Source organism: Cucurbita moschata, unplaced genomic scaffold (genome assembly GCF_002738365.1).
Source record: "Cucurbita moschata cultivar Rifu unplaced genomic scaffold, Cmos_1.0 Cmo_Scf00022, whole genome shotgun sequence".
In the NCBI taxonomy this organism is placed as follows: Eukaryota; Viridiplantae; Streptophyta; class Magnoliopsida; order Cucurbitales; family Cucurbitaceae; genus Cucurbita; species Cucurbita moschata.
The window spans coordinates 829,530-841,482 of record NW_019268538.1 but is presented as its reverse complement, the minus strand read 5'-3'; the positions used below and the strand labels follow the sequence as shown (position 1 = coordinate 841,482).

Sequence of the window (11,953 nt, the reverse complement as noted above, 5' to 3'; positions counted from 1 at the left end):
CCTCTTTCTAGTAGACGTATTTTAAAATCAAAAAGTCTAAAATGAACAATATCTACTAGAAGTGAGCTTAGATTTTACTTGCTCGACATTAAAATAACTCGAAAGTCTTACTCGAACATCATTAATAACTTCTCGATAAAGTTATCTATGATTCAAAATATCACGGAACCAACTTTATTTCCCGAAAAGAAGGAAACAAATTCCATTCGAAGCCTATAAAAATAAAAAATACAAAATTATGAAAATGGGGGAAATGAGAAGGGAATTATTAAAGGAGGGACCAAATGGAAAAGAAAAATAAAACTAAAATGCAATTAAGAGGGTCCATAGGGACCTTTTGATAAATATTTTTGAAAATGAAAATCATGGGATGGGATGTGTGGGAGAGAGGGCAAAAAAGTCAAAAAAGTTGTGTTCTTTTTTTTTTTTACCTAAAGCATATCATATTGTCTCAACTTTAGACTTTAATATATCTAGTAAGCTCTTGGGTCTTTCTCACCTCAATAAATAATTTATTTTAAATATTATCCACATAATTCATAAAAAAAAATAAAAAAACCCATTTCTTTTATATTTATTTACAACTTTCCCATAAAATTTATTAATTTAGATCCTTCTATTTTTGTAATTAATTTATGAATTAAATAGATAGTAGCGAATTTTCATTAATATAAATAATAATAATAATGATAAATTATTTATTTTTATCTTAAATTTCATTTGAGAGTGAAAATTATTCCACAGACCAATATGAGACATACGTAAGATTGTTTTAAACCAATCAAATGATATGAACCAAGAGACATCAATCATACAATATACTTCAATGAAGATGTGAAGAAAATATTGTTGAAATTATCAAAAGATATTTCAATTCATGCCACATTGAAGAATAATGAAGTTTCATGTTATAAATTTTGGGTGGATTACAATTTAGAGTAATTTAGAGTTATTGTATTTCATTAATGTATTTTAAGACTTTTTATTTACGCTAGGCCAACTCATTTGGCTCGACCTTGCCTTTGCTCAGGCCAAGGTCTCTCAATACAACGTCGCATCTCATCTCGTCATCTCGATCCCCATCGATAGGGTCCATATGTCTTAACGCCATCCCGAGTCTCGGGATGTCGTCGGCCATCATAACTGATGGTGTAATTACATAATGGTTAATTATGACTATTAAGTACGAATGTTACAACTATTTGAATGCCTTTAATAGTTTCATTTGAAGGCTATACAAAGCCATGTATGTTGTATTTGTAAGAAGACTTGGAAAATATAGTAAAAGAGCATTTGTGCTTTCGGCTAAGTTTATTTGCAATTCTATATAGCCTAGGTTGCACGTAGAATCATTCAAGCTTGACATGATCAATCTTACTTGTGGAGTGATTCGAATCTCAAACAAGTGTTTGAGATATTTGATCAACAAGGATCATTCAAGCTAGACACGATCGATCTTGCTTGTGGAGTGATTTGAATCTCAAACAATATTCTTGCCTTGAGATATTCGATCAACAAGGTCATCCGAATCTTACTATCCTTGCAGTGATTCCTTATCTTATCAAATCATATTTTATTTTAGAGTTTTTACGATTGAGTTATCGGTAGTAACTATCAATTTATTTTTAACCAACATATTTTTAGGGTCACTTTCATTCGGATATGGTCTCAGTTCATTCATGCACTCTCTTACTCAAATATTACATCAATATTTTGACTTAAATAATTTATGGGTTTGATTTTTTTTTAACTATTTTAGATAATTAATATGTTCATGAAATAATTTTATTTATTTATTTTGTAAGTTTTAAAGAATGGGACCAAATTGACGATGAAGAATAGTGAAATGTAGTAATTAATAATTAAAAAAAAAAAAGTCAAAATTGTAGGTCGGAATTATTCAATAGGAAATCCTAAGCTACCAATTTTTAGGGTTTTAATAATTTTAAAATCATGTCACTATTTTTTCATATTTTACTTCTAGAAAATTCCCAAATAAAAGGCCACAATTATTAATAATAATGGGCTTTATTGAAAATCCAAGCCCTACCAATTTTTTTTTAATTAAGAATATTAAAAATTAATGAAATTATTTTATAAATTTTTTGAGCCAATGGAATTTACCCTTTGATTAAAAAAATAAATAAATTATTGACTATTTAAAAAAAAAAAAAAACACACATATTAAATTAAATAATAAAAATGACTCGTACCTTCCTTATCAAATACAATTTTTACTTTTTCGTGGTAAATTTTTTAAGTAATTTTTTTTTAATGGTTGAAAATGTAGTTACTGTGGTATTTGTTGTCACTATTGTCTTCGTATTCGAGTGAAGTTGGGATTCAAATTATTAAAACTAACTAATTTGAACCAAAAACTCGAAAGATCTCGAACTGTTTTGATTTGGATGAGTACGCTGATTTGTAGAAATTACACGCTAAACGATCAAATAATTAGCTACCGCGATGACAGGGGAGCTCGAGTTTACCGTTAGAGGTGGTATATGTGTTTTATTCTTGATTTGATTTTGGCAATACGATGATGGTCTGTGGATTTTTTAAACTGGTCACAAGCATACGGGCTGGTTGATAAAGTCTCTATGTGTCGGTTAGAGTCGAGCTAGACGACGTTATTGTAGGGCAGGTAATGAATAAGTGAAACTAGTAAATATATTTTTAAGTAAAGACAATGGTGCGACGAGAGGACGAAAATAGTCTTAAAAATGTTTTTTTTTTCTTATCAAATATCCTTAAAAAAATGTCGAAATTATTGAAAGAAATTTTATGTATTATATATTATTGTTTTGTTATCATATTTACTAAAATAATTGTTCATATCAATATAAAAATGAATATAAAAATGATTTTTTAATTATTATTTTAATTTAATATTTTTAACCAATCAAATTTCCCTTTTTCCGAAAAAATATATTTTCTATGAGCCCACAATAAATTGTTAAACCCTAAAAATTGAGGCCTTCGATAGCAATTTGCCCCGCTGGTTTTTAGGGTTTATCAAAGGGCTTTAAGCGTCGATTTCCCTCAGCACTTCGAGCAGCTGGAAGCGACGGTAGAAAGGTTGGCATTTGATTCTGAAATCATTTTCATTCTTTGATCCAAATCGGTAATCTGTTGTTGTTCTTCGTAATCCGTTGTTGTTCTTCGTAATCCGTTGTTGCTTCGCTTCCTTTTATTTGCCTTTGCGCTTATAATCATGTTTTGGTTTTGTCTGTTTGGTTTTAGTGCCTCAGTTGTCTCGATTTTGGTTCGTAGTCTTTGATTGTGTGAAAATGTGTAGTCATTAATTTTGATTATAATTATTTTCTTGCTCTTCTTGTTGCCTCGTATGTTATTATATCGTGAGGATTATTGTTCGCCGTCCCTCTTTAGCTTGTATTAAGTATATTTTGTATGGCATAGTTTTCAAGTCTTCAAATGATGAACAATGCTGTCATAATGCTGAAAATGTTTGCGTTGAATCTTTATGTCATTTTGTCGACTTGATAATTGAATAGTTAGTCTGATTTTTGAATAGTTAGTCTGATTTTTGAAAAGAGTCATTTTTCCTCAAGATGTATTGCTATTTAATGGATGATACTAATGGAATTAAATCTAAAACTGTTGCTGTCTTCCTTCAATGCGTACATTTGGTTATATCGCCTATTTTTGGGATAGAATTAGCAGGTCTAGAGGTCTAACCTTAACGATGATCATTGTTTTCGATAGGTTTTAATGGGTGTATCAGATGAAAAGGATAGCTTCTTAAATGAGGATACCATGGAAGATGATGATCTTGATAGTGAAGATTCTGATTTTGGATCTGAATCTGAATCTGAATCTGAGGAGGAAGAGGATGTGAAATTGTCTGAACCGTCGAAGAATGCAATATATAATGCTGATGGTCTTCTTGATAAGCTTGGAGACATTAGCTGGCCCGAAAACGTGGGATGGATACACAAACTATCTCTTGATATTGATCAAGAAAAAGAGGTAGATGTAAATGATGATCTAGCTAGAGAGCTTGCATTCTATACACAGGCTTTGCAGGGAACAAGAATGGCCCTTGAGAAGTTCCAATCTTTAGGACTTCCTTTTCTCAGGCCACCAGACTATTATGCAGAGATGGTGAAGACGGATACCCACATGGTAAAAGTGAAAGGCCGTTTGCTAATGGAACAGAAAAAGATGGAGGAGGCCGAGGAAAGAAGGAAGGCGAGAGAAGCGAAGAAATTAGCTAAAGAGATTCAAGCTCAGAAGCTAAAGGAGAGGGCTAAACAAAAGAAAGAGGAGATTGAGTCTGTTAAGAAATGGAGGAAGCAGAGGCAGAAGAGTGGTTTTTCTGATAAAGGCGGTGAGATGGACTTATCGTTTGAAGACGGGAAGGCGTTTGATAGGTCTGGTGGTAAGAAGAGGCCAGGGGTGTCTCCCGGCGATCGCTCCGGAGGGAAGGCAAGACATGGTGGAGGTGGAAAAGGGAAAAATCCGAAGAAAAGAGATTTCAGAGATTCGAAGTTCGGATTCGGCGGGAGGAAAAGTATGAAAAAACAAAACACAGCTGAGACAACAAATGATATTAGGGGATTCAACAATGGCAGTTTGTCAAGCAATAAAAGAAGGAAGAAGTCATAGATTAATGAAGCCAGTCAGTCAGTCCTTTCAAGTTTAGAGATGGTGGGTATTGTTGTGGTCAAACTATAGTTTTACATTTTTGAAACTTTCATTCTGTAAACCAAGATCATGTAAACTTGAGGCTGTTAATTTGTGTTTCTTTTTTAAAAATACTAAGTTTGGTAGTTATTATTGTTTTTGTTCAATTATGGTTTAAACTTATATAAACTTGTATTGTATAAGCTTTAATACTTTGTAGTTCATGCTTGTTATAGCAACAAGATAGACGATTTAAGTGACTAAGTGACTTTGAGATTAAGTCAAAGCGTGCACAATTTGACCTCTACACATAAAAATGTTCGATAGAGTTTTAAACTCTCTTTTGTATTTAGTAGGCTATGAACCGAAGATCATAATGTAGAATGAACCGAAGATCAATTACGTACAAAATGAAATGATTTTTAGTGTAAGAACTGCAACATAAATGAAATGATTTTTAGTGTAAGAACTGCAACATTTTAAGTTTTGAGACCTATTAAATTCAAAAGTGAAACTTATTAGATACTTTTAATGTTCAAAAAATTTTTGAACACAAAACTAACTTATAATTGAACTAAAATCTACGCAGACCCTAATAGACCTTAACGACCGGGTGAATAAAATATTATCAAATTATTGTAAATTCCAAAATGAAGATGGGTAAACATGTAGAGAAACTCCATATTTCAATTCATATCTAAATTTGAAATTCATTAAACAAAACAGCCAGCACGTGATAATGTTTGACTTGACTTTAAAAAAAGCCATTCAACTTCCTTACACAACACATAATTGGTCTGCTTCCATAACAAAAAGCTTCCTCGTTACACTTCCCACATTACCAAACCCTTTAAATACCAACAAACAAGCTTCATTTCCCTTCCATCTTTCTCTCTTGATCCAATTCTCTCTTCAGTTCTAAGTTTTAACCAAAATTTTCAGTGGAGCCATGGCTGATTCCATTTTGGAACTAGCTGCCGAGGCGGCTTCCAGCACTCTGTTCATCTTCTGCATCTTCAATTTGATCATTCTCATCGTTCTCTTCACCTCAAGACCAGTCTTCTCCAGTTCTGATCACCAAAATCATGATGATGTGCCTCTTTCAATCGTCATTCACAGCAACACAAATGCAGAACAGAATTTCATGCTTCAGAAAAATGCCATAGTGGATGTGTGTGCAGTGACAGAGACCCTAAATGAACCAGACTTCAGCGACAGTGTTGAAGGGAGTGGTGATGATCATGAGGACGTCGAGGACGTCGAGGACGAGGAGGATTTCAAAAGAAGAGTGGAAGAGTTCATTGAAAAGGTTAACAATGGGTGGAGAGAAGAAAGACAAAGAACCTCGAGATTGGTCGAGTAGTTGGGACAATCATGTCAGTTTCTGAAAACCAATCGATCAACTCGAACCAATTGAATCGAATTCCATTTGTTTTCCAGTACTCCCACTTAGCCAAACAAGAACTCCGTCACTTTTACCTGGGGAAGTAGAGTCTTGTCTCTATTCTGGGACATGTACGGTACCCAATATGAATGAATACAAGAATCTGAAGAACATACGATACAGGCATAAGAATCAAGGAGGTTCAATAAAAAACAGTTTCGAGAAGATGTATTTCTCTAGTGTTTGATTCAAGGACGTGAATATCCTTAAGACTGGAATATTCTCTTTACTTTCATGCTATAATACTTCTAATCATTTAAATCCTGTAACATGAAAATAAGAACTTCTGGGCAGCAATTCTAGTACGTTTGCAGATTTAAGTATTAGCTAAGAGTGTTTAAATCAGTTTTACTGAAGAGAGTAAACGTTGAATGCATGGTGGGCTACAGCTTAATAATGGGAAGGTTATAAAATTGGCCGAGGCCTCAGATAAGTGAAGATGTACAAGAATAGATCACTGGGAAACAGACTTTGAAATTGAACTTAAAATGTTATTATTTCAGATACAGAGAATTCTAGAACATGAATAATTTACACAAATTTCTGCACTTAAACTCCTATAACGTTAAGTGGGATACAACGCACGAGATCCTACATGCTGAGAACAAACAACAAATAAGCCTAATGATCAAACTCCTATCTATTAGGCTTAAACTTCTATCTAGAGATGTTACCTGTTGACGACAGATACGTCAGTTGTTTAAACACTCTTAGTTAGCCCTCCACAGAATCAATGAGCTCATACCTTCACAGAATCAATGAGCTCATACCTTCACAGAATCAATGAGCTCATACCGCTGATGATCAAGGTTGAGAAAATGGTCAATGCACCAGCTAATCTACATGAAAGATTCTAAATGCAGGTGATGGCGATCAACAAGATACCTCATGGTTTGAATGGTTGAGGACAACTCTTGATTCTTCTGGAGAAGGTGGTTTTTCGTCGACTGGTGAAGTTCTAAAAGCTGGATTTGGGTCTAAAGAATCTGCTTTATCTCCTATGGGCTTAATGGCGGGAGGAGGTGAAATTGCATTTGATGTAGGTTCCATCCTGCTCTTCTTTGGTTTATTCTCCTGTTGGTGGCCTGGTGGTTGGAAACTGCCCACCACCACCTGGCGACCATGGAAGGCACACAATTTATTTTGTATTAATGTAAGTTATATTTTCTTCAAAATCGAACTCTACATATATGTATGTTTATATTTTTACTAACAAACTACTATTAAACAAATCATGGATTTGTGCCTCTGGGTACTGAACTTAAGACCTTATAAATTCGACTCATTTGGAGAAAATAATACCTGCACTGGACCAGCTGCTATTAGCATGCCGGAAAGTCCTCCACCCATTACTCGGCCATCTGGGCAAGCTAAAGAGACACTCATCCCTCCAGATCGGCTCTTTGTTCCACCAATCTCGGAAGGCATATATGATCCAGATAACGAAAGTATCTCAAATCGACCCTAATAATCATAACAGTTCATGAGGTTCCTCTATGACTAATGCTAACCATGACAGTTGAAGATAAGATGCAGGGGTAAAATTGCATCGAGTGGCTAATAGTAACAAGTAATATACGATAAAAGAGTTCACTTCTAGTTTTAAGTTTGAACATGCATTTAAAAAAATATCAACGAGAAAGAACAGTTAAAGACTAGAATAACAGCAACAGTCAGCTGTTACCAAGTGTGTTTTCTCAGATCGGGTGTTTTAATGGCTAAGAACTCAGGCTTTCTGAATTCTCTGAAAATTTAACATCTAAAAAACTGAAAGCAGCAACTTTTTTTTAACACAATGTACAAGTGAAAGCAGTTTCGGACACTTATTTGTCAGAAAAAAGAGTTCAAATAAGCAAGAAAATTCTTATCACACTGGGATTACAAAAGTTAGATTACAGGATTCACTAGGCTTGTGTATTCAAGGAAAAAGAGAGTGAAAAATCAAGGGAAGCGCCTATAGGTCCTGCTGAGGTGAATAAGGGAGTTAGAGGAGCAAGAGTATTGTTGAGTGGGGCTTTGTTTCGGAGAGCATCGAGTTCTAGACATCAGTCCTTATTTCGTAATTCATAGGTTGTTCATAAGAATTTATTAGTAAAAGAATTTAAGTTCAATATCCTAAAAATGTTCATATGCACGTATAACAATTAAAATGAAACATCGGAAAGAAAACAACCAAATACGCATCAGAACGCAGTGCGGTCAGATATGTAACGACTAGGAGAACAAAAAATAAAATGAGCCTCGGAAAGAAAACAGAGCATGGAATAAGCTATAAGATCAAGCGTGCTCTGATTTTATAGAATATGCACGTACTGGACCCATAGACTCGTCAATATAAAGGATCCTAGATGTTATATGATCAAGGAAGGTGCTCTACCTCATATGTTAGAGTACCCCCCGAAGATGTTGACTGCCGAAGTGTGACATTTGAAACCATACCATTAGCAGAGAGTATACAAATGGCCCGAGATCCTTGTTGAGAAAATGACATTACTTTCAAGTTAACATCCTGAAGGAGTAGAAAAAATTGTATGAGGAACAAGTGGCAACAATGTATCAAGAATGAACAGAAATTGTGAGATCATTGCAATGGCAAATCACTGAAAACTTTTGTAATTAATTCCTCCAAATTATTTAACTGATTATCGATGTTTAATCTGGTTCGCACAAGCAAAGTTGCAGGTGGTCTTGGTAATTTTTTGCACAATTCAACAAATAAAATTTACTTCCAGAAGTTTCGTTTAGTATATCAATAGCAGGACAGCGGAAACCCCTTCTATTTCGACAAGTCAAAAACAAGTGGCCATTTGAGCCTCAAGATTTTCAATACTACCCAAATTCAAGCAGGTTTAAATTTTCACATTGAACAAATTCATTAGAGTGAAAACGGTCACATGATCATGCCCATGTCGTATTGTACAGTAACTTGTGAAATATAACACATCAGTTATATCATGACAGCTGCAATTATCTCCCACACCAAATTGAATAAAATACAACAATCATGTTGCTAAACCATATTATTTGATCCAAAACTAATTCGCTAATGGCAGAATAGGTGCTCCTTGACAAGGGATTCAAAGGCTTACCTCACCAATATTAACAGTGATCACGTGAGGTGTGAAATCTGCTCCAGCAAAGAAGGCAACCTTGTTACCTGGGTAACAGAAGCATTATGTAAGAATGATGTGGAAATGAGATCAAATTTCTCCTTTTACAATGAAATTGCATCTGCATGACCAGGTCCAGACGTCGTAAATACCTAACTTCAGAATATTTATTTAAGACAATAATTACAACCCTCACCATTAAATAATATACAATCAAGCTAAAACAATGTTCAGATAGGTTATGCTTTTGAATGATGAAAAACACAAGTAATTATCTCTTTTACCACAAAGGAAATCAGCCTAAATTCGAACACAACGCAAAACATATTTCCTGAAAATATCAATTCAAAATGTCAATGAGAAATGCAATTAATCCAATCACCCTCATCTCATATCAGAATTCATACGACCGAGACATAAAAAAAAATCTCTTGGAAACTCTAATAACCCGCCCCACAGTTTAGTACAGAAGGACAACCAACTCTGATTTCCTAAATCCCGAATGCATGCTTTCATCTAGTTTAAATTACAATGGTTGAAAATTTAAACTTTTAGCTGCACTTCATATCTGCTAACATTTGCATTTCACTGACTTAAAATACAATCATTAGCTCGTAACTTTGAGCATCTTTTGTGGATAGCTTATCCTCTGTTGAGCCATACTCTGTTTTCATGATGTAAGGCATTAGTTTTCCATTTAAGGGAACAGAAAAAGGGAATAAAATGGGGTTTTCATGATTATTTATTTTCAATCAATTAATATTCACCTTCCTCGCTTCATCCACTACCAATTAAACTAATACTCCAGAATATCTTAATCAAGATGTTACAGATTTCAGATAATATAAGAATATTTTCCATATTCTTCAGTTACAAAAAATGCACTAATTTCAATTACCTAATACCACCAACAGATAACAGTTACCCACATGCTCTAAATCATTTCATCTCCCAATTACAGTTTTTTCATTTGAAATTTCCAAAAAAAACTCTTTCCATAATAACGTACCATGCATTTTCCTTCCATTTTCAGTTCATTATAAGCAGTTCAGTTCGGAAAGTTTAATCCGTGTTAGACTACAGATTTTCTGTTCATAATAAACAGCAGGTCACTCACGTCCAAACTCCAAACAATGGCCATTTTCTCAAAGGCTATCCCTATCCTAAGGAGGAAAGTTCCCTCCAGTTTCCAGAAAGCTCCAAAGTCACTTTTGATCCATTAAGTACTATTTGCGGCAGATCTGAAGTGAACCCAACGATGCAGTCCACTATCACATCGAAACCCAATAAACAACAACCCCTCATAATTCTACGGTACAAGACCCACAAATATACGTTCAAAACCATCGCTTTCTACGCCAGATAACTAGACCGACCCCTCTTATCTTTTCCTGCAAGTACAGAGATTCTCTCACACTAATAAAGAGAGAGAGAGAGAAAAGTATATATATCGAAGTTTTACAGCTGATTTCAATCCATATTAGTTGTTGCTATCAAACGGATCGGCACTCAAATGTAACAGTAAACACAAGTAAAGTAAACCAGCATAACAGAATTTCAAATGATCCAACGATTCCAACAGAATTTCAAATCAAATGATTCCAAATATATAGACCATTGATATTTTACCTGGAATCTCATAATCGTACTTCCGCGACTTCTTGAGCGATTCTACTGACCTCCCCCTTCCCCGTTTCCATCCCGGAAACTCTCCCGTCAACGGAATCGATGATGAAATCGGCATTGGCGACAATGTTGGCACTACAGTCCCATCGGGTCCGTACTTTCTCGGCCTCCCTCTTTTCTTCTTTCCATCTGTACCCGCCAGCGTCTGAGCTGCTTCCACCGTCGCCGTCGTCGGCGGCGGAGGCGGAGGAGGTGGCTCGCTGTCCGTGCTTGTATTTTCAGGTCTCGAATCCATCATCCCGAAGCTATCTGAAGCTTGGCTCACTTTTAATGCAAATCCGAAATCAACACCCTCTTTCTCCTCCATTTTTACAGCCTAGAAAAGAAATTGGTTACAAAACAAAACTACGTAACCGCTTCTTAAACCTCCATACTTCGGTTTACAAACTTCCGATACAATATTTTACAAACACACCGACGAAGAAGGTTTCATTGATGAAGACGATGAAATAAGAACACATAAACAGGGCCAATGAAGTGAAATGAAATCCAAAACCTATCACCAATCCCCAAAACCAAAAGCTCCAGTAGAATTACTTGTAGATCAAGAACCAGAGCTTCCATACAACAATTTCAACTCAGTTTCTTCTCAGTATCCTAAATCTCCGCCATTACAGACCACTACTCAAAGCTCCAGTTTAGGAAAAATCCAACAAATCACTTACTCCAATAATCGTAAAAATTATAAAAAAAAAAAAAAAAAAACAGTAAAAAAAATCTCAGAAATACAAGAAAAAAATTCCAAAAAATACAGAACAATCACAGAAATTTTTTCGAGATGTAGAAAATTAGGGTTTTGCAGAGGAAATGAGGAGAAATAAATAAAGTAGAAAAAAGGAATGGAAAAAATTAAATAAAATTAAATCAGAAAAAAAGAGAAAATTAAGATGAAAAAGTTTAATAGATAATTAATATTATATTTGGGAAATTGAAAGTATAGATTTTGGTTAATAACATGGTTCACGTCCGTCTTCGAAATTGATTTGAATTTAATGTTTGAGATACTAAATAATAATATTAAAATCTACGAAATTACGTAGAAAATATAAATTTTGAAAATATAAAA

At 34.5% G+C, this 11,953-nt stretch overlaps 2 protein-coding genes across 4 annotated transcripts; one reads left to right on the top strand and one right to left on the bottom strand.

Annotated features, from left to right (window-relative positions):
- The first annotated feature begins 2,969 nt into the window (after positions 1 to 2,969).
- Positions 2,970 to 4,850, top strand: LOC111459763 (probable rRNA-processing protein EBP2 homolog). 2 transcript variants are annotated; one of them, XM_023102799.1, is made up of 2 exons: positions 2,970 to 3,078; positions 3,727 to 4,850. In XM_023102799.1, the coding sequence occupies exon 2, from the start codon at positions 3,733 to 3,735 to the stop codon at positions 4,627 to 4,629; it is 897 nt and encodes a 298-aa protein (XP_022958567.1). In that variant the 5' UTR covers positions 2,970 to 3,078; positions 3,727 to 3,732; the 3' UTR covers positions 4,630 to 4,850. The 2 variants fall into 2 exon arrangements, with proteins under 2 accessions (XP_022958567.1, XP_022958569.1); XM_023102801.1 differs by having other exon boundaries at positions 2,970 to 3,124.
- A 545-nt stretch (positions 4,851 to 5,395) lies between these two features.
- On the bottom strand, positions 5,396 to 11,713 carry LOC111459094 (AT-hook motif nuclear-localized protein 3). Of its 2 annotated transcripts, XR_002713235.1 has the most exons (7): positions 10,831 to 11,713; positions 9,181 to 9,248; positions 8,469 to 8,600; positions 7,394 to 7,555; positions 6,977 to 7,204; positions 6,766 to 6,888; positions 5,396 to 5,717 (listed from the first exon to the last, which is right to left on the bottom strand). XR_002713235.1 is itself a non-coding variant. In XM_023101844.1 (6 exons), the coding sequence occupies exons 1-6, from the start codon at positions 11,192 to 11,194 to the stop codon at positions 6,856 to 6,858; spliced, it is 987 nt and encodes a 328-aa protein (XP_022957612.1). In that variant the 5' UTR covers positions 11,195 to 11,713; the 3' UTR covers positions 6,546 to 6,855. The 2 variants fall into 2 exon arrangements, 1 of the variants encoding a protein (XP_022957612.1); XM_023101844.1 differs by lacking the exon at positions 5,396 to 5,717 and having other exon boundaries at positions 6,546 to 6,888.
- Positions 11,714 to 11,953: the final 240 nt, after the last annotated feature.

Bases quoted from the DNA above. Each gene is read 5' to 3' on its own strand.
- LOC111459763 (XM_023102799.1), top strand. From the start codon at position 3,733: ATGGGTGTATCAGATGAAAAGGATAGCTTCTTAAATGAGGATACCATG.
- LOC111459094 (XM_023101844.1), bottom strand. From the start codon at position 11,194: ATGGAGGAGAAAGAGGGTGTTGATTTCGGATTTGCATTAAAAGTGAGC. The intron at 7,556-8,468 runs GTAGAGCACCTT...TATGATTATTAG, and splicing joins GGGGTACTCTAACATATGAG to GGTCGATTTGAGATACTTTC. The intron at 7,205-7,393 runs GTATTATTTTCT...CATGGTCGCCAG, and splicing joins TAGCAGCTGGTCCAGTGCAG to GTGGTGGTGGGCAGTTTCCA.